Source organism: Salmo salar, chromosome ssa29, assembly GCF_905237065.1.
Source record: "Salmo salar chromosome ssa29, Ssal_v3.1, whole genome shotgun sequence".
In the NCBI taxonomy this organism is placed as follows: Eukaryota; Metazoa; Chordata; class Actinopteri; order Salmoniformes; family Salmonidae; genus Salmo; species Salmo salar.
This window is the reverse complement of record NC_059470.1, coordinates 3,604,941-3,627,500: the sequence shown is the minus strand read 5'-3', so window position 1 is coordinate 3,627,500 and position 22,560 is coordinate 3,604,941. Positions and strand designations below refer to the sequence as shown.

Here is a 22,560-nt window from a genome sequence, read left to right as displayed (position 1 = left end):
GAACTAGTAGTAGTAGAACTAGTAGTAGTAGTAGTAGTAGTAGAACTAGTAGTAGTAGTAGTAGAACTAGTAGTAGTAGTAGAACTAGTAGTAGTAGTAGTAGTAGAACTAGTAGTAGAACTAGTAGTAGTAGTAGAACTAGTAGTAGTAGTAGTAGTAGTAGTAGTAGTAGTAGTAGTAGAACTAGTAGTAGTAGTAGTAGTAGTAGAACTAGTAGGAGTAGTAGTAGTAGCAGAACTAGTAGTAGTAGTAGTAGCAGTAGTAGAACTAGTAGCAGTAGTAGTAGTAGAACTAGTAGTAGTAGAACTAGTAGTAGTAGCAGTAGCAGTAGTAGTAGTAGTAGTAGAACTAGTAGTAGTAGTAGAACTAGTAGTAGTAGTAGTAGTAGTAGTAGTAGCAGCAGCAGTAGTAGTAGTAGTAGCAGAACTAGTAGTAGTAGTAGAACTAGTAGTAGTAGTAGAAGTAGTAGTAGTAGTAGTAGTAGTAGTAGAACCAGTAGTAGTAGTAGTAGAACTAGTAGTAGTAGTAGTAGTAGAACTAGTAGTAGTAGTAGTAGAACTAGTAGTAGTAGTAGTAGTAGTAGTAGAACTAGTAGTAGTAGAACGTAGTAGTAGTAGAACTAGTAGTAGTAGTAGTAGTAGAACTAGTAGTAGTAGTAGCAGAACTAGTAGTAGTAGTAGTAGTAGCAGAACTAGTAGTAGTAGAACTAGCAGTAGTAGTAGTAGTAGTAGTAGAACTAGTAGTAGTAGTAGTAGCAGTAGAACTAGTAGTAGTAGTAGTAGAACTAGTAGTAGTAGTAGCAGTAGTAGTAGTAGTAGAGAACTAGTAGTAGTAGTAGTAGTAGCAGTAGTAGCAGTAGTAGTAGTAGTAGTAGTAGTAGAACTAGTAGTAGTAGTAGTAGCAGTAGCAGAGAACTAGTAGTAGTAGTAGTAGAACTAGTAGTAGTAGTAGCAGTAGTAGTAGTAGTAGTAGAACTAGTAGTAGTAGTAGTAGTAGTAGAACTAGTAGTAGAACTAGTAGTAGTAGTAGAACTAGTAGTAGTAGTAGTAGTAGTAGAACTAGTAGTAGTAGTAGTAGTAGTAGCAGAACTAGTAGTAGTAGTAGTAGAACTAGTAGTAGTAGTAGTAGTAGTAGTAGAACCAGTAGCAGCAGTAGCAGTAGAACTAGTAGTAGTAGTAGAACTAGTAGTAGAACTAGTAGCAGTAGTAGTAGAACTAGCAGTAGTAGTAGAACTAGTAGTAGTAGTAGAACTAGTAGCAGACTAGTAGTAGTAGTAGTAGTAGCAGAACTAGTAGTAGTAGTAGAACTAGTAGTAGTAGTAGTAGTAGAACTAGTAGTAGTAGCAGTAGTAGTAGAACTAGTAGCAGTAGTAGCAGAACTAGTAGTAGTAGTAGTAGTAGAACTAGTAGTAGTAGTAGTAGCAGAACCAGTAGTAGTAGTAGAACTAGTAGTAGTAGTAGAACTAGTAGTAGTAGCAGAACTAGTAGTAGTAGTAGCAGTAGTAGTAGAACTAGTAGTAGTAGTAGTAGTAGTAGTAGAACTAGTAGTAGTAGTAGTAGAACTAGTAGTAGTAGTAGTAGTAGAACTAGTAGTAGTAGTAGTAGTAGTAGAACTAGTAGTAGTAGTAGTAGCAGAACTAGTAGTAGTAGTAGATAGTAGAACTAGTAGTAGTAGTAGCAGACTAGTAGTAGTAGTAGAACTAGTAGTAGTAGTAGCAGAACTAGTAGTAGCAGTAGTAGCAGTAGAACTAGTAGTGTAGTAGTAGAACTAGTAGCAGTAGTAGCAGACTAGTAGTAGTAGCAGTACAACTAGTAGTAGTAGTAGAACTAGTAGTAGTAGTAGTAGAACTAGTAGTAGTAGCAGTAGCAGTAGTAGTAGTAGAGTAGTACTAGTAGTAGTAGTAGTAGTAGAACTAGTAGTAGAACGTAGTAGAACTAGTAGTAGTAGTAGCAGAACTAGTAGTAGTAGTAGCAGCTAGTAGTAGTAGTAGCAGAACTAGTAGTAGTAGTAGTAGAACTAGTAGTAGTAGTAGTAGAACTAGTAGTAGTAGTAGTAGTAGCAGAACTAGTAGTAGTAGTAGTAGTAGCAGAACTAGTAGTAGTAGAACTAGCAGTAGTAGTAGTAGTAGAACTAGTAGTAGTAGTAGTAGAACCAGTAGTAGTAGTAGTAGTAGAACTAGTAGTAGTAGTAGTAGTAGTAGAACTAGTAGTAGTAGAACTAGTAGTAGTAGTAGCAGCAGTAGTAGTAGTAGTAGTAGCAGCAGTAGTAGTAGTAGTAGTAGTAGTAGCAGTAGCTAGTAGCAGAACCAGTAGTAGTAGTAGTAGTAGCAGAACTAGTAGTAGTAGTAGTAGTAGAACCAGTAGTAGTAGCAGTAGCAGCAGTAGCAGCAGTAGTAGTAGAACCAGTAGTAGTAGTAGAGAACCAGTAGTAGTAGTAGTAGTAGCAGCAGCAGTAGTAGTAGTAGTAGTAGTAGTAACTAGTAGTAGTAGTAGCAGCTAGTAGTAGTAGCAGTAGCAGCAGAACTAGTAGTAGTAGCAGTAGCAGTAGTAGTAGTAGTAGAACTAGCAGTAGTAGTAGCAGTAGTAGCAGTAGTAGCAGTAGTAGTAGAACCAGTAGTAGTAGTAGTAGAACTAGTAGTAGTAGTAGTAGTAGAACAACTAGTAGTAGCAGTAGTAGCGAACTAGTAGTAGTAGTAGTAGCAGCAGCAGCAGCAGCAGCACCAGCAGCAGCAGAACAGCAGTAAGAACCAGCAGCAGAACCAGCAGCAGCAGCAGCACCCAGCAGCAGCAGTAGCAGCAGCAGAACCAGCAGCAGCAGCAGCAGCAGCAGCAAACCAGCAGCAGCAGCAGCAGAACCAGCAGCGCAGCAGCAGAACCAGCAGCAGCAGCAGCAGAACCAGCAGCAGCAGCAGAACCAGCAGCAGCAGCAGCAGCAGAACCAGCAGCAGCAGCAGCAGCAGCAGCAGCAGCAGCAAACCAAAGCAGTAGCAGCAGCAGCAGAACCAGCAGCAGCAGCAGCAGTAGCAGCAGAACCAGTAGCAGCAGCAGAGCAGCAGCAGAACCAGCAGCAGCGCAGCAGCAGAACCAGCAGCAGCAGCAGCAGCAGAACCAGCAGCAGCAGCAGCAGAACCAGCAGCAGTAGCACAACAGTACAGCAGCAGCAGAACCAGTAGCAGCAGCAGCACCAGTAGCAGCAGCGCAGTAGCAGAACCAGCAGCAGCAGCAGCAGCAGCAGCAGCAGCAGCAGAACCAGCAGCAGCAGCAGCAGCAGAAGCAGCAGCAGCAGCAGCAGCAGCAGCAGAACCAGCAGCAGCAGCAGCAGCAGCAGCAGAACCAGCAGCAGCAGCAGAACCAGCAGCAGCAGCAGAACCAGCAGCAGCAGCAGTAGCAGCAGCAGTAGCAGAAACCAGCAGCAGCAGTAGCAGAACCAGCAGCAGCAGCAGCACCAGCAGCAGCAGCAGAACCAGCAGCAGCAGCGCAGAACCAGCAGCAGAACCAGTAGCAGCAGCAGCAGACAACCAGCAGCAGCAGCAGCAGAACCAGCAGCAGTAGCAGCAGAACCGCAGCAGCAGCAGACAGCAGCAGCAGCAGTAGCAGAACCAGCAGCAGCAGCAGCAGCAGCAGAACCAGCAGCAGTAGCAGCAGCAGCAGCAGAACCAGCAGCAGTAGCACAGAGAACCAGTAGCAGCAGCAGCAGCAACAGAGCAGCAGCAGAACCAGAAGCAGCAGCAGCAGCAGCAGCAACAGCAGTAGCAGCAGCAGAACACCGCCAGAACCAGAGCAGCAGCAGCAGCAACCAGCAGCAGCAGCAGCAGAACCAGCAGCAGCAGCAGAACCAGCAGCAGCAGCAGCAGCAGACCAGCAGCAGAACCAGCAGTGCAGCAGAACCAGTGCAGCAGTAGCAGCAGCAGAACCAGCAGCAGCAGCAGCAGAACCAGCAGCAGCAGCAGTAGCAGCAACGAGCGCGCAGCAGCAGAACCAGCAGCAGCAGTAGCAGAACCAGCAGCGCAGCAGCAGTAGCAGCAGCAGTAGCAGCACCAGCAGCAGTAGCAGCAGCAGCACCAGTAGCAGTAGCAGAACCAGCAGCACCAGAGCAGCAGCAGCAGCAGAACCAGCAGCAGCAGCAGCAGCAACCAGCAGCAGCAGCACAGCAGAACCAGCAGCAGCAGCAGCAGCAGCAGCAGCACAACCAGCAGCAGCAGCAGCACCAGCAGCAGCAGCAGCAGCAGAACCAGCAGCAGCAGCAGCAGCAGCAGCAGCACCAGCAGCCAGCAGCGCAGCAGCAGAACCCAGTAGCAGCAGCAGCACAAACCAGCAGTAGCAGCAGCACAACCAGCAGCAGCAGCAGCAGAGCAGCACAAACCAGCAGCAGCAGCAGAACCAGCAGCAGCAGCAGCAGAACCAGCACGCAGCAGCAGCAGCAGCAGAACCAGCAGCAGCAGTAGCAGAACCACAGCAGAGTAGCAGCAGCAGCAGCAGCAGCAGCAGCAGTAGCAGCAGAACCAGCAGCAGAACCAGCAGCAGCAGCAGCAGCAGCAGCAGCAGCAGCAGTAGCAGCAGAACCAGCAGCAGCAGCCAGCAGCAGCAACCAGCAGCAGCAGCAGCAGAACCAGCAGCAGCAGTAGCAGCAAACCAGCAGCAGCAGTAGCAGCAGAACCAGCAGCAGCAGCAGTAGCAGAACCAGCAGCAGCACAGCAGCAGCAGCAGAACCACCAGCAGCAGCAGTAGCAGCAGAACCACCAGCAGCAGCAGCAGCAGACACCAGTAGCAGTAGCAGTAGCAGAACCTAGCAGCAGCAGCAGCAGTAGCAGCAGCGCAGAACCACTAGCAGCAGCGCAGCAGCAGAACCAGTAGCAGCAGCAGCAGAACCAGCAGCAGCAGAACCACTAGCAGCAGCAGCGCAGCAGAACCAGCTAGCAGCAGCAGAACCAGCAGCAGTAGCAGCAGCAACCAGAGCAGCAGCAGAACCACCAGCAGCAGCAGCAGCAGAACCACCAGCAGCAGCAGCAGGCAGAACCACCAGTAGTAGCAGCAGCAGAACAGCAGCAGCAGCAGAACCACCAGTAGCAGCAGCAGAACCAGTAGCAGCAGCAGCAGAACCAGCAGTAGTAGCAAACCTAGGCAGCAGCAACCGGCAGCAGTAGCAGCAGAACCACCAGCAGCATAGCAGCAGAACCACCAGCAGCAGCAGCAGCAGAACACCAGTAGCAGCAGCAGCAGAACCACCAGCAGTAGCAGTAGCAAACCACTAGCAGCAGCACAGCAGAAACCAGCAGTAGCAGCGAACCAGCTAGCAGCAGCAGAACCAGCAGCAGCAGCAGCAGCAGCAGAACCACCAGCAGTAGCAGCAGAACCAGTAGCAGTAGCAGCAGAACCAGCAGTAGCAGCAGCAACTAGCAGCAGTAGCAGTAGCAGAACCAGCAGTAGCAGTAGTGCAGAACCAGCAGCAGTAGCAGCAGAACCAGCAGCAGCAGCAGCAGAACCAGCAAGCAGCAGAAACCAGTAGCAGCAGTAGCAGCAGCAGCAGCAGCAGCAGCAGCAGAACCAGTAGCACGCAGCAGAACCAGCAGCAGCAGCAGAACCAGCAGCAGCAGCAGAACCAGCAGCAGCAGCAGCAGCAGAACCAGCAGCGGAGCAGCAGCAGAACCAGCAGCAGCAGTAGCAGCAGAACCAGCAGCAGCAGCACCAGTAGCAGGCAGCAGCAGAACCAGCAGCAGCAGCAGAACCAGCAGCAGCAGCAGCAGCCAGCAGCAGCAGCAGAACCAGCAGCAGCAGCAGCAGCACCAGCAGCAGCAGCAGCAGAACCAGCAGCAGCAGCAGCAGAACCAGCAGCAGCAGCAGCAGAACCAGCAGCACCAGCAGCACCAGCAGCAGCAGCAGCAGCAGCAGCAGAACCAGCAGCAGCAGTAGCAGAACCAGCAGCAGCAGCAGCAGCAGCAGAACCAGAGCAGCAGCAGCAGCAGCAGCAGAACCAACAGCAGCAGCAGCAGCAGCAGAACCACCAGCAGCAGCAGCAGCAGAACCACCAGCAGCACAGAACCACAGCAGCAGCAGAACCAGCAGCAGTAGCAGCAGAACCAGCAGCAGCAGCAGAACCAGCAGCAGTAGCAGAACCAGTAAGCAGCAAACCAGCAGCAAGTAGCAGAACCACCAGCAGCAGCAGCAGCAGAACCAGCAGCAGTAGCAGAACCAGCAGCAGCAGCAGCAGAACCAGCAGCAGCAGCAGCAGCAGAACCAGCAGCAGCAGCAGAAGCAGTAGCAGCAGCAGCAGCAGCAGAACCAGTAGTAGCAGCAGCAGAACCACAGCAGTAGCAGAACCAGCAGCAGCAGAACCACAGCAGCAGCAGCAGAACCAGTAGCAGCAGCAGAACCCCAGCAGCAGCACCACCAGCCAGCAGCAGAACCAGCAGCAGCAGCAGCAGCAGAACCAGCAGCAGCAGCGAACCAGCAGCAGCAGCAGCAGAACCAGCAGCAGCAGCAGCAGCAGAACCAGCAGCAGTCAGCAGCAGAACCACCAGCAGCAGCAGCAGCAGAAACCACCAGCAGCAGCAGCAGCAGCAGAACCAAGCAGCAGGCAGCAGAACCAGCAGCAGTAGCAGCAGCAGAGAACCAGCAGCAGCAGCAGCAGCAGCAGCACCAGTAGCAGTAAACCAGCACAGAGCAGACCAGCAGCAGTAAACCGTGCAGCAGCAGACGAGACAGCAGCAGCAGCAGAACCAGCAGCAGCAGGCAGCAGCACCAGCAGCAGCAGAACCAGCAGCAGCAGCAGAACCAGCAGCAGCAGAACAGCAGACCAGCAGCAGCAGCAGAACCAGCGGCAGCAGCAGCGCAAAACCAGCAGCAGCAGCAGCAGAACCAGCAGCAGCAGACCAGCAGCAGCAGACAGCAGAACCAGCAGCAGCAGCAAACCAGCAGCAGCAGCAGCAGCAGCAGCAGCAAACCACCAGCAGCAGCAGCAGCAGCAAACCAGCAGCAGCAGCAGCAGCAGCAGCAGCAGCAGAACCACCAGCAGCAGCAGCAGCAGAACCAGCAGCAGCAGTAGCAGCAGCAGAACCACCAGCAGCAGCAGTAGCAGCAGAACCAACCAGTAGCAGCAGCAGCAGCAGAACCAGCAGCAGCAGAACCAGCAGCAGCAGCAGAACCAGCAGCAGCAGCAGCAGCAGAACCAGTAGCAGACCAGCAGCAGCAGAACCAGCAGCAGCAGAACCAGCAGCAGCAGAACCAGTAGCAGCAGAACCAGCAGAACCAGCAGCAGCAGCAGCAGCAGCAGTAGCAGTAGCAGTAGAACCAGTAGCAGCAGTAGTAGCAGACCACCAGCAGCAGTAGCAGCAGAACCACCAGCAGCAGTAGCAGCAGCAGAACCACCAGCAGCAGTAGTAGCAGCAGAACCACCAGTAGCAGTAGTAGCAGTAGCAGAACCACAGCGCACAGCAGTAGCAGAACCAGCAGCAGCAGAACCAGTAGCAGCAGCAGAACCAGCAGTAGCAGCAGTAGAGAACCACCAGCAGCAGTAGCAGCAGTAGCAGCAAACCACGAGCAGCAGCAGCAGCAGAACCAGAGCAGCGAGCAGAACCAGTAGCGAGCAGAACCAGCAGCAGCAGCAGCAGCAGAACCAGTAGCAGCAGACAGAACCAGCAGCAGCAGCAGCAGCAGCAGAACCAGCAGCAGCAGCAGAACCAGCAGCAGTAGCAGAACCAGTAGCAGCAGACCCAGCAGGAACCAGCAGCAGCAGGCAGAACCAGCAGCAGCAGCAGAACCAGTAGCAGCAGCAGTAGCAGTAGCAGTAGCAGCAGCAGCAGCAGCAGTAGTAGTAGAACTAGTAGTAGTAGTAGAACTAGTAGAACTAGTAGTAGTGGTAGAACTAGTAGTAGTAGCTAGTAGTAGTAGAACTAGTAGTAGTAGAAGAACTAGTAGTAGTAGTAGTAGAAGAACTAGTAGTAGTAGTAGAAGAACTAGTAGTAGTAGTAGAGAACTAGTAGTAGTAGTAGAGAACTAGCAGTAGTAGTAGAACTAGTGTAGTAGTAGTAGAAGAACTAGTAGTAGTAGTAGTAGTAGTAGTAGTAGTAGAACTAGTAGTAGTAGTAGAACTAGTAGTAGAACTAGTAGTAGTAGTAGTAGTAGTAGTAGAACTAGTAGTAGAACTAGTAGTAGTAGAAGAACTAGTAGTAGTAGAAGAACTACTAGTAGTAGAAGAACTAGTAGAAGAACTACTATTAGAAGAACTAGTAGTAGTAGTAGAAGAACTATTAGTAGTAGTAGAAGAACTATTAGTAGTAGTAGAACTAGTAGTAGTAGAACTAGTAGTAGTAGTAGTAGTAGTAGAACTAGTAGTAGAAGTAGTAGTAGTAGTAGTAGTAGTAGTAGTAGTAGTAGTAGTAGTAGTAGTAGAAGTAGTAGTAGTAGTAGAAGTAGTAGTAGAACTAGTAGTAGTAGTAGTAGAACTAGTAGTAGTAGTAGTAGAACTAGTAGTAGAACTAGTAGTAGTAGAACTAGTAGAACTAGTAGTAGTAGAACTAGTAGAACTAGTAGTAGAACTAGTAGTAGTAGAACTAGTAGAACTAGTAGTAGTAGTAGAACTAGTAGTAGTAGTAGAACTAGTAGTAGTAGTAGAACTAGTAGTAGTAGTAGAACTAGTAGTAGTAGTAGTAGAACTAGTAGTAGTAGTAGTAGAACTAGTAGTAGTAGAACTAGTAGTAGTAGTAGTAGTAGAACTAGTAGTAGTAGTAGAACTAGTAGTGGTAGTAGTAGTAGTAGAACTAGTAGAACTAGTAGTAGTAGGAGACTAGTAGTAGTAGTAGTAGTAGTAGTAGTAGTAGTAGAACTAGTAGTAGTAGTAGTAGAACTAGTAGTAGTAGTAGTAGAACTAGTAGTAGTAGTAGTAGAACTAGTAGTAGTAGTAGTAGAACTAGTAGTAGTAGTAGAACTAGTAGTAGTAGTAGTAGTGGTGGTAGTAGAACTAGTAGTAGTAGTAGTAGTGAGAACTAGTAGTAGTAGTAGTAGTAGAACTAGTAGTAGTAGTAGTAGTAGTAGTAGAACTAGTAGTAGTAGTAGTAGTAGAACTAGTAGTAGTAGTAGTAGTAGAACTAGTAGAACTAGTAGTAGTAGTAGTAGTAGTAGAACTAGTAGTAGTAGTAGAACTAGTAGTAGTAGTAGTAGTAGTAGTAGTAGTAGAACTAGTAGTAGTAGTAGTAGTAGTAGAACTAGTAGTAGTAGTAGTAGAAGAAGAACTAGTAGTAGTAGTAGTAGAAGAAGAACTAGTAGTACTAGTTCTTCTACTACTACTACTAATTCTAGTTACTAGTTCTACTACTACTAGTAGTAGTAGTAGAACTAGAAGTAGTTGTAGTAGAAGATGAACTAGAAGTAGCAGCAGTTGGCGATATGATCACAATTGTGGCTGTTGTCTAGGTAGCCAGCCACGTTTTTCTTATGGTCTCTGCCTCTTAATGTAACTCACCCATCCCCCCTCTGCTTTTATGTTTAGATCCATTCAGGTTCCTCGGAGGCAGAGGAGGAGAATGACCCAGATGGCTCCTTTGTGTTCCGGAGGAAGGCCGGCTGTCAGTACTATGCTGTGAGTAAAGTAGCTGCCTGCCCTCCTGTGACTCAACTGCTCTATTTATAGCCCTTACGGCGCTCTCTCTGACGGCCAGCCACACACAGCCAGGGTTGCCACTGACCCTGCTGCTTTATCTTCCACATTCTGCTGGCCACACCAATGCCTTAGTGACGGAGCTTTCCTCCTTTGTCTCGAACTCTCTTCTCTCGCTCTCCTCTCTCTCCCTGTCTCAGTCTCGCCTGGACCAGAGTGGTAACTGGCCATGGGTCAGCCCGTCGGAGGGCGGTTTGGGGGACCCTCGTTTCCGCTACTGTCTCACGTCTCTAACGGTGCCCCGGCGCTGCGTAGGGTTGGCACGGCGGCGCACAGGCAGAGGGGGCAGGTGAGTTCAGGCGCCCTTATTGCTCCCTAAGGCTGTATACTAAATGGCACCATATTCCATATGTAATGCTATACTTTTGGGCTCAGGTCTAAAGGTAATAGGATTCCATTTGGAACACATCCCAAATCTCACCTTGTGGCTCTACTAGCCTCGTACTAGCCTCGTATATTGACGGCGACACTCACACATTGTATAAGATTACTTTCCAAGCAAAGTCCAATAGTCCAAATTTGTGGCTCGGCTTCTGAATGTCAGAGGTATTCCAATGTGCATCAGTTGTATCTTCCTCTTTTTTTTTTTTTTTTTCTTCTTTTTTTTTACAGCTTGTTTGTAGCCTAAACCATCATGGATTGCGTCGTTTTAGATTTATTTCAATTGTTAACTTTTTTTAAATGTATTTTTGCATTATTATTACCCTTCAAATCAAGGGAAGTCCCTCCCTTGATTTGGGAACCTCTGGTTTAGGAGATTACATTTTGCTGGCGACTGTTTTTCACGCGCACACACGAGAGATATTGGAATCAACTATCAGGTCTTTGAGGAAGGCTTGAATATTAGTACTCTCATAGTGTGATATGCAATTACAGCTGCAAAATGTAATCACGCTTATACCACCTGCCTGAGGTTCTGAATATATATCCAGAACTTACCATCTCATCAAACACAACCTTTTCAGTTGTCCCCTTTTCTGAAGCACAAGTGGATAAACAGGTTTATGCCAAGCCCTGCATGTTTTTTTTTTTATTCAAAAGTCTGATGGAATGTAAGCCTACATTGAACACCACACATTGGCTGCTACTGTAGGTTGAGGGATAGAACGGCTATTTCCATGTTACTATGTTATAGGATGCATTTTCTCCAGAGTTTTTGATGGTAGGCCACTGGTAGGCCTACATGGCCACTGTTAACCCTTTCACGTGTGAGTTCCAAATATCTCTAACGGTCGCCCCAGCGTGAGTTTTTTTTTAATGCACGTGATGTTCGAACATTCTCTCCATTCCAGGATGTGATTGTTACATAAACAACAACACTGAATGGCTCAGAGTGGGAGTGAGAGGTTACCGTGATTGACTGCCTGCACGCGCCATTTGTATCAATAAATCACTATCAGAAAATGTTTTGTGGTATTATTGCTATATTTAGTATTTTATTGACGTTTTTCAATTACCCGTGATAAATCATGCATTCCGATTTTTGCATAAATTGTAATGGGCGCATAGTATGTGTGTAAAATAATGTTTTGAAGGTTGTACTGATTATGATGAGCTAAGCTAATTCCAGCTATGTGTATGGAGCCATGTTTGTTGACATACACTGCATTCTGGGTTTCACGTAATCATCCGTTTGACCAAAGATGTTATAACAAAATGAGGTGAGTAAGAGTTCACTCATTTTTTTTGAGGACTTGTGCAAATGAATGGTGGGATGTGAACGACAGTAGATGACACACCCCTTCAACATGCATACTGTAAACAGATCAAACTCATCTTGTCTTCTCTTATTATCTTTGGTTTCTGTGAGGAAAAAAAGCATGGCTGCGCGCTGAAACTAATCGACGGATTACTTTCAATTTCTAGAAAGTGTTTTACCTAATTATTTCGATCAATGGTGAGCTCACTCGTGATGTGATTAAATATACATAGTAATTGCTATTAGCTAATTCATGGTATAGTTTACGTAAGGACTGTTTGTGTAAATAGTTTCTGAAAAAAGTGTGGCCAGCTCAAATGCTGATTGTTGCGTCATTTGAAACTGGCCGTTCTAAATGAGCGTTCTAAATGAGTGTTCTAATCACACGGGGTGTGATCGTACGCTTCAAGGACCACTGTAGAACGATCACACCCCGTGTGATGGTACGTGTGAAAGGGTTAAAACTAACTTAAAGTGGGTATAGCCACAGTGATCACAGTAAATGTGCTTTGGAAGTTGCACCGAATTTTCACAAGCTCAAGTTTGCGCTCAGCAGACCTGAAATTTGCTCAGTGCCGGAAACAATTAGATGGATACACTGCTGCCCCCCCAGACAAAAAATACACTACATGACCAAAAGTATGTGGACACTTCCTCGTCGAACATCTCATTACAAAATTATGGGCGTTAATATGGAATTGGTCCCCCTTTTGCTGCTATAACAGCCTCCACTCTTCTGGGAAGGCTTTACACTAGATGTTGGAACATGCGGGGACTTGCTTCCATTTAGCCATGAGCATTAGTGAGGTCAGGCACTGATGTTGGGTGATTAGGCCTGACTTCGTCGGCATTCCAATTCATCCCAAACGTGTTCGATGGGTTTGAGATCAGCGCTCTGTGCAGGCCAGTCAAGTTCTTCCATACTGATCTTGACAAAACATTTCTGCGTAGACCTCGCTTTGTGCATGATGGCATTGTCATGCTGAAACAGGAAAGGGCCTTCCACAAACTGTTGCCACAAAGTTGCAAGCACTGAATCATCTAGAATGTCATTGTATGCTGTAGCATAAAGCATACTTTTAGCCATGTAGTGTGTATATTTTTTTAAAGGAACTCAGTCCGGCTTTCGATTTTGAAATTGGGTAGAGCATAATCAGTTTTCCATAAATACATATTAGACATGACTCTCCAACAAGAGGGGTGTTTTTCATTAACAGTACTTGTGCCAATAGAAATAGACGTGGTGTCCGCGCAGGCGTGATATGTTCCCTGTTGCTGGAAGGGGGGCCTGAGTGAAAGTTCAAACACCAGGTCTCTACGTGCAAACCAGAGCGGAGACACATTGCTAAGCGACTCAGACTGCAGCAGCCAGTGTTGCAGACTATTTTTCAGAGAATCACTAAATTACATTTTGCCGACGACGCCACAGCACCAATTTGCCTTGCTGAAGCCCAACTGCGGTCCCCTCGCCTGCCGCGGTCCCCTCACCTGGCGCACACCCCCTCAGCTTATGCTTCTTTACCTGTGTGTGTGCCGTTGCTGTGACATCTGTTTCATAGACAGCTTTTCCCACTCTCGTTTGCAGCACAATTGAGTGCGGAAACTCTCTAAATGTTTTCAAAACTATAGAAATCCTCTGTCAAAACTCCCCAAAGGCAGCCTGAAAAGTAGCTGAATTTGACGCTAACCTCCTTTACCAAGAAAAGTCGTTGGAGGGGTCTGATAACTCAGTCACTAAATTGGCAACACTGGCCGCTGCACAGGGAGCAGGAGCAGAGGGAGAGACAGAGGAGCAGCATGCTGCAACGAACAACGGCTAAGCTAGCAACCGAAAAGCTTCTTAGCATTACTCTCCTGTTCTACTGGTTTTCATAAACTTCCTTTCATTGTCCTGAAGCCAAAGGCACAATCGTTATCATTTTAACAGCCTATCCTAGTTCTTGCATGTCTATATTTCCTATCTTTCTCTTGCATGTTTAGATTTCCCCTCTAAGTTTCTAACGGAGATGTTTATCTCTGTCACATGAACCTGCTTGCACCAGGTGCGTCTTTTTTAGAACAGTGTTTTCCCACACATTGCATTGTCGGAAATGCAATGTATTACATTGTTTGCTTCATAACAGTAGTTTAGTTGCATGTTCAATAATGAGACGATAGACTTGCTATTGTCACATTTGTTAAGCTAGTTATGAAAAATGGCCATTCCTTGTACCCATGCATAGTTTTTTCGGTTTGTCACGTAATTTTACTGGAACTAGTTTAACCATTTGTTAACCCGTTAATGTGGGGTCGCTTAGTAGGCAGCAAAATTGACTGGAATTTGTCTCCCTACTGTGATTGTAATGAGTCTCTTTCTGATTATGTTTCAGGCTGTTACTGGACAGAGCACACACAGACCTGGACAGCATTTTCCACAACCTGGACTCGGACCCCGAAACCGAACCACTTCAAGCCTCATCTCCCACAAGCTCTCCTCTCCGCAACGCAGAGCCAGCCAGTACCTCAGACGCCAATACCTCGGACCGAACCAATGCTTCCAACAACCGCCACCCCTCTTCTTCCTCCTCCATCCCCTCCTCTTTGTCGTCATCTGTGGACCTCAGTGAAATTCTTTTGAACATTAAGTCATGTCGCTGGAGGCACTTTAGGCCGCGGACACTATCCCATTACCCCCTGGGTGGAGGTGACATCTCACGCTATAGAGGATTTAACCGGACTACGTCCTCGGGACATAGCAAGCTCCCGGGGAGTGGAGTTAACACCCGACCCTGCCCCAGAGCTACCCCTGTCACCGGTGAGTTAGTCCACTGTCCTGTGCTGGAGCACTCATCCCTGCCTAAGGAGGTTTATGCTAGTATTCAGGCATCAGGTAGCCTGCGTGGTCCTGCTTGAGAGTACTGAGTACTTTGTTTCTGTCACTCACTACTTTGCTTTATGCAATGCAGGTATAGGCCTAGCGGTGCATGCTAATTTGCTTCTGATTCCTGAATGTAAATGGGATTGACCCCAGCCCTGTGATGGGTATGTTTCTGACATTCTGTTTTGAATTTTAAATATAACGAATAGTAGAAAGAACCTGATCCTAGATTAGCGCTCCTACTCTGAGATGCTTTTGACCCAGGGCCCATAGGACTTTGATAAATAAAAACAAGTAGTGCACTATAAAGGGAAAAGGGTGCCGCATTCCACCCTCTTGCTTTAGGGCACGATGTCGATGTTATGCAGGATAAGCATTCTCTTTTTTTTAAATTATCTTTAGAGATTGAAAAGAGTTTGTCAGGCAGGTAAAGGAGGTGGTTGTTTAGTTTTGACCTCGTCACACGATCATAACCTCTTATAGTTTTTCTGTTCTGGAAGAACTATGAAGGTTTAGTGTGAAAAATAAGAATTCACCAGGCTTTGAGTGTGTGGGGAGGGGTGTAATTGTAACATTTCTCCATGACTGAAATTGTGAGCTGCCATATTTTCATTGACCGTGTGTGTACGCGTGCGTGCGTGCGCGCGCGCAGGTCTGTTGCTGTGACCGTAGGGGTGTTGCAGTGCCCTTATTACTGTCACAGCACCAGCGGTCATGAGTCATGACCGTAATCTCCTTTTATGCACTCTGGTTGTGTTGGGAATTTGCTAATGACCATCAATTCGCTAATGGCCTGGTTCTCAGGGCTCTATTTATCCCGCTAACCACTGACATCAATGCATATGCAATCGAAAATCGCATCTAACTTTAAAACGCCCTTTGATCAATTTGAAGAAAGAGAAGTTCAACAGGTTGTAACTGAGTGTATAACATAGGCTTTGAAACATCCACAAAAACCAAAGCAACAAAATGGACAGCAATTTATAAATTGATGATTGATTAATTCCAAACATCCATTGGCATGTGGGAGCTTGTGCATAGGCCTAATTATGAGCCCAAGCCTGGGGAAAAAACTAAAGAAAAAACTGAATTCAAATAATGATTGTGACGTTATACAATATATTTGTATTTATCTTAGATCTCCATTTAGCTGCTGCCTTGGCTGCCTCTGCACCAGACAGGATGCTCTTGCCAGCATACTTGGCGTGCAACATGTACGCTGTGGCGTGTTTGGGCTTCAGGCAGAAATCTACATGCTTTTTGATGTATTTCAGAACTAGTTTCCTCTGCTTGGAACAACAGTGAAGTGGGCATGGCAGTACAGATTTCTTCTGTTACATCTGCAAGCAGAGTCTGAACATCAGACAGGATTGCACTGCTATAGGTTTCAGGAGTTTTAGGCTGCTTACCACTCACCCAAAATATATCATCCAGGAGGATCCTCTTGATGGGGCTGTCCATATCGGCAGACTGTGATATGGCCATGTCAAACACGATGACAACACCACCCCAACGGGTGTTGCTGGGCAGCTTCAATGTGGTACTCTTATTCTTCTCACTTTGCTTGGTGAGGTAGATTGCTGCTTTAACCTCTATGGGCTAGGTGGGACGCAAGCGTCCCACCCGTGGTGCACTCCATCAACAGCAGGTGCATTTCAAGAGCGGCAAATTTGAATCCAAATAAATGTCAAAATTCAAATTTTTCAAACATACAACTATTTTACACCCTTTGAAAGATAAACATCTCCTTAATCTAACCACGTTTTACGATTTCAAAAAGGTTTTACGGCGAAAGCATAAATTTAGAGTATGTTAGGACAGTACATTTACAAGAGTTGTGTGTAATGTTTTGTCAATTCAAAGACAGGGTCACCAAAACCATAAAACCAGCTAAAATGATGCACTAACCTTTTACAATCTCCATCAGATGACACTCCTAGGACATTATGTTAGACAATGCATGCATTTTTAGTTCTATCAAGTTCATATTTATATCCAAAAACAGCGTTTTACTATGGCATTGATGTTGAGGAAATCGTTTCCTCCAATAACCGGCAGTCAAGTCAGCGTCACAAATTAAATAATTAAAATTAGAAAACATTGGTAAAATATTATATTGTCATTTAAAGAATTATAGATTTACATCTTTTGAACGCAATCAACTTGCCAGATTTAAAAATAACCTTACTGGGAAATCACACTTTGCAATAATCTGAGCACTGCGCCCAGAAAAATACGCGTTGCGATACAGACTAGATGTCATGTTGGGGAGATCTAAAATCGAAAATACTATGTAAATAATCCATTACCTTTGATTCTCTTCATCAGATGTCACTTCCAGGTATCACAGGTCCATAACGAATGTAGTTTTGTTCAAAAAAGCTCATCATTTATGTCCAAAAATCTCCGTCTCGTTAGCACATGATGTAAGCCAGCCGGACTTCGCTCATGAACGAGGGGAAAAAATATATTTCCGTTCGTTCAAACATGTCAAACGTTGTATAGCATAAATCATTAGGGCCTTTTTAACCAGAACATGAATAATATTCAAGGTGGACGAATGCATACTCTTTTATAACGTATTGGAACGAGGGTACCCAACATGAACTAGCGCCAGGTGTCTAATGGGACATCAACGTTCCATGGCTCTTGTTCGGTCAGATCTCCCTCCAGAAGACTCAAAACACTTTGTAAAGGCTGGTGACATCTAGTGGAAGCAATAGGAAGTGCCAAAATATTCCTAAACCCCTGTGTTTTTCAATGGGATAGGTTTAAAGTCAATACAACACATCAGGTATCCACTTCCTGTCAGAAAATGTCTCAGGGTTTTGCCTGCCAAATGAGTTCTGTTATACTCACAGACACCATTCAAACAGTTTTGGAAACTTTAGAGTGTTTTCTATCCATATATAATAAGTATATGCATATTGTAGTTACTGGGTAGGATTAGTAACCAGATTAAATCGGGTACATTTTTTTTATCCAGACGTGCAAATGCTGCCCCCTAGACCCAACAGGTTAAAGGGGTTCCCACATATGCTGAGCACTTGTTGGCTGCTTTTCCTTCACTCTGCGCCCCAACTCATCCCAAACCATCTCAATTGGGTTCGGGGATTGGGGAGACTAGGTCATCGGATGCAGCACTCCATCACTCTTGGTCAAATAGCCCTTACACAGCCAGGAGGTGTGTTGGGTCATTGTCCTGTTGTCCAAATTATAGTCCCACTAAGCCCAAACCAGGTGGGATGGCGTATCGCTGCAAAACGCTGTGGTAGCCATGCTGGTTGAGTGCCTTGAATTCTAAATAAATTTGTGTCACCAGCAAATCACCCCCACCTCCATGCTTTAAGGTGGGAAATACACATGCGGAGCTCATCTGTTCACGTACTCTGCGTCTCACGAAGACATGGCGGTTGGAACCAAAAATTAAATTTGGACTCGGACCAAAGGACAAAATTCCACCGGTCAAATGTCCATTGCTTGTGTTTCTTGGTCCAAGCAAGTCTCTTATTCTTATTGGTGTCCTTCAGTAGTGGTTTCTTTACAGCAATTCGACCATGAAGGCCTAATTCAGTCTCCCCTGAACAGTTTATGTTGACGTGTCTGTTACTTGAACTCTGTGAAGAATTTATTAGAGCTGCAATTTCTGAGGCTGGTAACTAATGAACTTACTCCTGTGGCGGTCCTCTTGAGAGCCGGTTTCATTAAAGCGCTTAATGGTTTTTGCGACTGCACTTGAAGAAACTTTAAAAGTTCGTATTGACTGACCTTCATGTCTTAAAGTAATGATGGACTGTCATTTCTCTTTGCTTATTTGAGCTGTTCTTGCCATAATATGGACTTGATATTTTACCAAATATGGCTATCTTCTGTATACCACCCATACCTTGTCACAACAGAACTGATAGGCTCAAACGCATAACAAAAAAAATCCACAAATTAACTTTTAACAAGGCACACCTGTTAATTGAAATGCATTCCAGATGACTACATCATGAAGCTGGTTGAGAGAATGCCAAGTGTGCAAAGCTGTCAAGGCAAAGGGTGGCAATTTGAAGAATCTGAAATCTAAAATATATTTTAACACTTTTTTTGTTACCTCATGATTCCATATGTGCTATTTCATAGTTTTAATTTATTCACTATTATTCTACAACGTAGAAAATTGTAAAAATAAAGAAAAACCCTTCAATGAGTAGGTGTTCTAAAACTTTCGACCTGTGTGTGTGTAATTAAGTATGAAGGTTTGGCGATATTTTCTGGCACCTCCAAGACTACTTCGGTGTGGACATGAGGCTGTAGCCAATACGCATAAGCTATCACCAACACTTTGACATGTAGGCTAATTTATTTGTGTACATTTACATACGCTTGTTTTAACAAAATAGCTTGTTATTCTGTTTTCAATTTAATTGGCTATTTTTGTCAATGCCCTTAGTGCCCTAGCAGATGGCGTTGGTGTCCTGGCAGATTGGGCACCTCTTAAGGGCCAAATGGCCTTCCCCGTAATGAGACGCCTGTCTGATTCCCGCCTGTGTCTGTGGACTAATCCATTGCGGAGGCCGCAGGGATGGCACAGTCAATCACTCTTAAAACGGGCATCGGCCACACAAGGCACGCATGCCTCGAGGGTAGTTGCCTTGGCATGCCAAGCAATTTGATAACAATGATAAAATAAGTGTTAGGTTACAGGGATTGCTATTTGCATTCAATATTATTATATAACAGTCAGGGCTTTAACTTCTTGGGGCTATGTGGGACGCTAGCGTCCCACCCGTGGTGCACCCTATCAACAGCAGGTGCATTTCAAGAGCGGCAAATTTGAAACCAAATAAATGTCAAAATTCAAATTTTTCAAACATACAACTATCTTACACCCTTTGAAAGATAAACATCTCCTTAATCTAACCACGTTGTCCGATTTCAAAAAGGTTTTACGGCGAAAGCATAAAGTTAGATTACGTTAGGAGAGTACATTGACAATAGCTGTGTGTAATGTTTTGTCAATTCAAAGACAGGGTCACCAAAACCATAAAACCAGCTAAAATGATGCACTAACCTTTTACAATCTCCATCAGATGACACTCCTAGGACATTATGTTAGACAATGCATGCATTTTTAGTTCTATCAAGTTCATATTTATATCCAAAAACAGCGTTTTACTATGGCATTGATGTTGAGGAAATCGTTTCCCTCCAATAACCGGCAGTCAAGTCAGCGCCACAAATTAAATGATTAAAATTAGAAAACATTGGTAAAATATTATATTATCATTTAAAGAATTATAGATTTACATCTCTTGAACGCAATCAACTTGCCAGATTTAAAAATAACCTTACTGGGAAATCACACTTTGCAATAATCTGAGCACTGCGCCCAGAAAAATACGCGTTGCGATACAGACTAGACGTCATGTTGGGGAGATCTAAAATCGAAAATACTATGTAAATAATCCATTACCTTTGATTCTCTTCATCAGATGTCACTTCCAGGTATCACAGGTCCATAACGAATGTAGTTTTGTTCAAAAAAGCTCATCATTTATGTCCAAAAATCTCCGTCTTGTTAGCACATGATCTAAGCCAGCCGGACTTCTCGTCATGAACGAGGGGAAAAATATATTTCCGTTCGTTCAAACATGTCAAACGTTGTATAGCATAAATCATTAGGGCCTTTTTAACCAGAACATGAATAATATTCAAGGTGGACGAATGCATACTCTTTTATAACGTATTGGAACGAGGGTACCCAACATGAACTCGCGCCAGGTGTCTAATGGGCCATCATCGTTCCATGGCTCTTGTTCGGTCAGATCTCCCTCCAGAAGACTCAAAACACTTTGTAAAGGCTGGTGACATCTAGTGGAAGCAATAGGAAGTGCCAAAATATTCCTCAGCCCCTGTGTTTTTCAATGGGATAGGTTTAAAGGTAATACAACACATCAGGTATCCACTTCCTGTCAGAAAATGTCTCAGGGTTTTGCCTGCCAAATGAGTTCTGTTATACTCACAGACACCATTCAAACAGTTTTAGAAAATTTAGGGTGTTTTCTATCCATATGTAATAAGTATATGCATATTCTAGTTACTGGGTAGGAGTGGTAACCAGATTAAATCGGGTATGTTTTTTTATCCAGCCGTGTCAATACTGCCCCCTAGCCCTAACAGGTTAAGAGCACCAGAATGATTTTTACATTGATTGAGATGGCCTACATTAATTGTAGTTAGTTTTAAAGCACATGTGCCCTAGGAACTAATGTGTAAATACATTATAATAAACTAAAAGCTGAAATGTTGATACAAATACCTGTCGTTGAAATTACATTTGTGGAATATTAGGTTTCTACATTGTAGAAGTGCAATGTTTTTATTAAGATGCATTACATAAATTCTACACTCTCTTTAAGTCTGGCTTGTGTTGACATGCAAGAGATTTTATTCATTCATTCATTCATTCATTGCTATGATCATTGATCTCCTGAAGAATCAAATTGCATTTGTCACAAGTGCCAAATACAACAGGTGAACCTTACCGTGAAATGCTTACTTACAAGCCCTTAACCAACAATGCAATTAAAGAAATAAAGGGGGGAAAAATGTAAATGAGGCTATATACAGGGGGTACCAGTACCGAGTCAATGTGCGGGGGTACAGGTTAGCCGAGGTAATTTGTAAAGTGACTATGCATAGATAGTAAACAGTGAGTAGCAGCAGTGTAAAAACAAGGGGAAGGTGCTGTCGTACCCTCTTCACAACTGTCTTGGTGTGTTTGGACGAAGATAGTTTGTCTGTGATGTGGACACCAAGGACCTTAACTGTCCACCCGCTCCACTTCAGTCCCGTCGATGTTAATGGGGGGCCCTCCTTTTCCTATAGTCCACGATCAGCTACTTTGTCTTGCTCACATTGAGAGGTTGATGTCCTGGCACAACACTGTCAGGTCTCTGACCACCTCCCTATAGGCTGTCTCATCATTGTCTGTGATCAGGCCTACCATTGTTGTATCATCAGCGAATGTAATGATGGTGTTGGAGTTGTGCTTGGCCACGCAGTCGTGGGTGAACAGGGAGTACACGAGGGGGACTAAGGAAGCACCCCTTAGGTGGCCCCAGTTTTGAGGATCAGCATGACAGATGTTGTTGCCTACCTTTACCACCAGGGGGTGGCACATCAGGAAGTCCAGGATCCAATTGGAGGGAGGCGTATAGTCCCAGGGTCCATAGCTTAGTGATGAGCTTCGTGGGCACTACAGTGTTCAACGCTGAGCTGTAGTCAATGAACAGCATTCTCACATAGATGTTCCTTTTGTCCAGGTGGGAAAGGGCAGTGTGGAGTGAAATAGATAATGCGTCATCTGTGGATCTTTTCAGACAATATGCGAATTGGAGTGGGTCTAGGGTTTCTGGCATGGTGTTGATGTGAGCCATGACCAACCTTTGAAAGCACTTCATGGCTACTGACGTGAGTGCTACAGGGCTGTAATCATTTAGGCAGGTTACCTTCGCTTCCTTGGGCACAAGGACTATGGTGGTCTGTTTGAAACATGTAGGTATTCGACTCGGCCAGGGAGAACTTGAAAGTGTCAGTGACGACACTTGCCAGTTGGTCTGCTCATGTTTGGAGTACACGTCCTGGTAATCCGTCTGGCTCTGCGGCTTTGTGGAAGTTGACATGTTTAAAGGTCTTGCTCACATTTGCTACAGCGAGCATGATCACACAGTCGTCCAGAGCAGCTGGTATTCTCATGCATGCTTCAGTGTTGCTTGCCTCAGTGAGCATAAAGGGCTGGTAGGCTCGCGTCACCGTGCAGCTCGCGGCTGGGTTTCCCTTTTGTAGTACTTAATAGTTTTCGAGCCCTGCCATTTCAGGTGAGCGTCAGAGCCAGTGTAGTAGGATTCAATCTTAGTTCTGTATGGAAGCTTTGCCTGTTATGATGGTTTGTCTAAGGGCATTGCAGGATTTATTATAAGCATCCGGATTAGTGTCCCGCTCCTTGAAAGCGGCAGCTCTAGCCTTTAGCTTGATGCAAATGTTTTATGTAATCCATGTCTCCTGGTTGGGAAATGTACGTACGGTCACTGTGGGGATGACGTCGTCGATGCACTTATTGATGAAGCCGGTGACTGATGTGGTATACTCCTCAATGCCATATTCCAGTCTGTGCTAGCAAAACTGTCCTGTAGCATCCGCGTCATCTGACCACTTCCGTATTGAGCGATTTCTTTGGTGCTTCATGAATCAGAAGGATAGAATGGTCAGATTTGCCAAATGGAGGGCGAGGGAGAGCTTTGTATAAAGGTGGTATACAGTTTCTTTTTTCTCTCTCTCTCTGGTTGCACATGTGACATGCTGG

The 22,560-nt window shown here is 45.3% G+C and overlaps 1 protein-coding gene across 4 annotated transcripts in view; it reads left to right on the top strand.

The window, feature by feature from the left end:
• Positions 1 to 22,560, top strand: part of LOC106590037 (enhancer of polycomb homolog 1) — a 138,489-nt gene that overhangs the window by 98,287 nt on the left and 17,642 nt on the right. For all 4 annotated transcript variants that reach the window (XM_045710952.1, XM_045710954.1, XM_045710953.1 and 1 more), the window contains 3 exons: positions 9,484 to 9,573; positions 9,792 to 9,940; positions 13,720 to 14,144. In XM_045710952.1, coding sequence (XP_045566908.1) covers positions 9,484 to 9,573; positions 9,792 to 9,940; positions 13,720 to 14,144 — 664 coding nt within the window. The remainder of the gene's footprint in view (positions 1 to 9,483; positions 9,574 to 9,791; positions 9,941 to 13,719; positions 14,145 to 22,560) is intronic.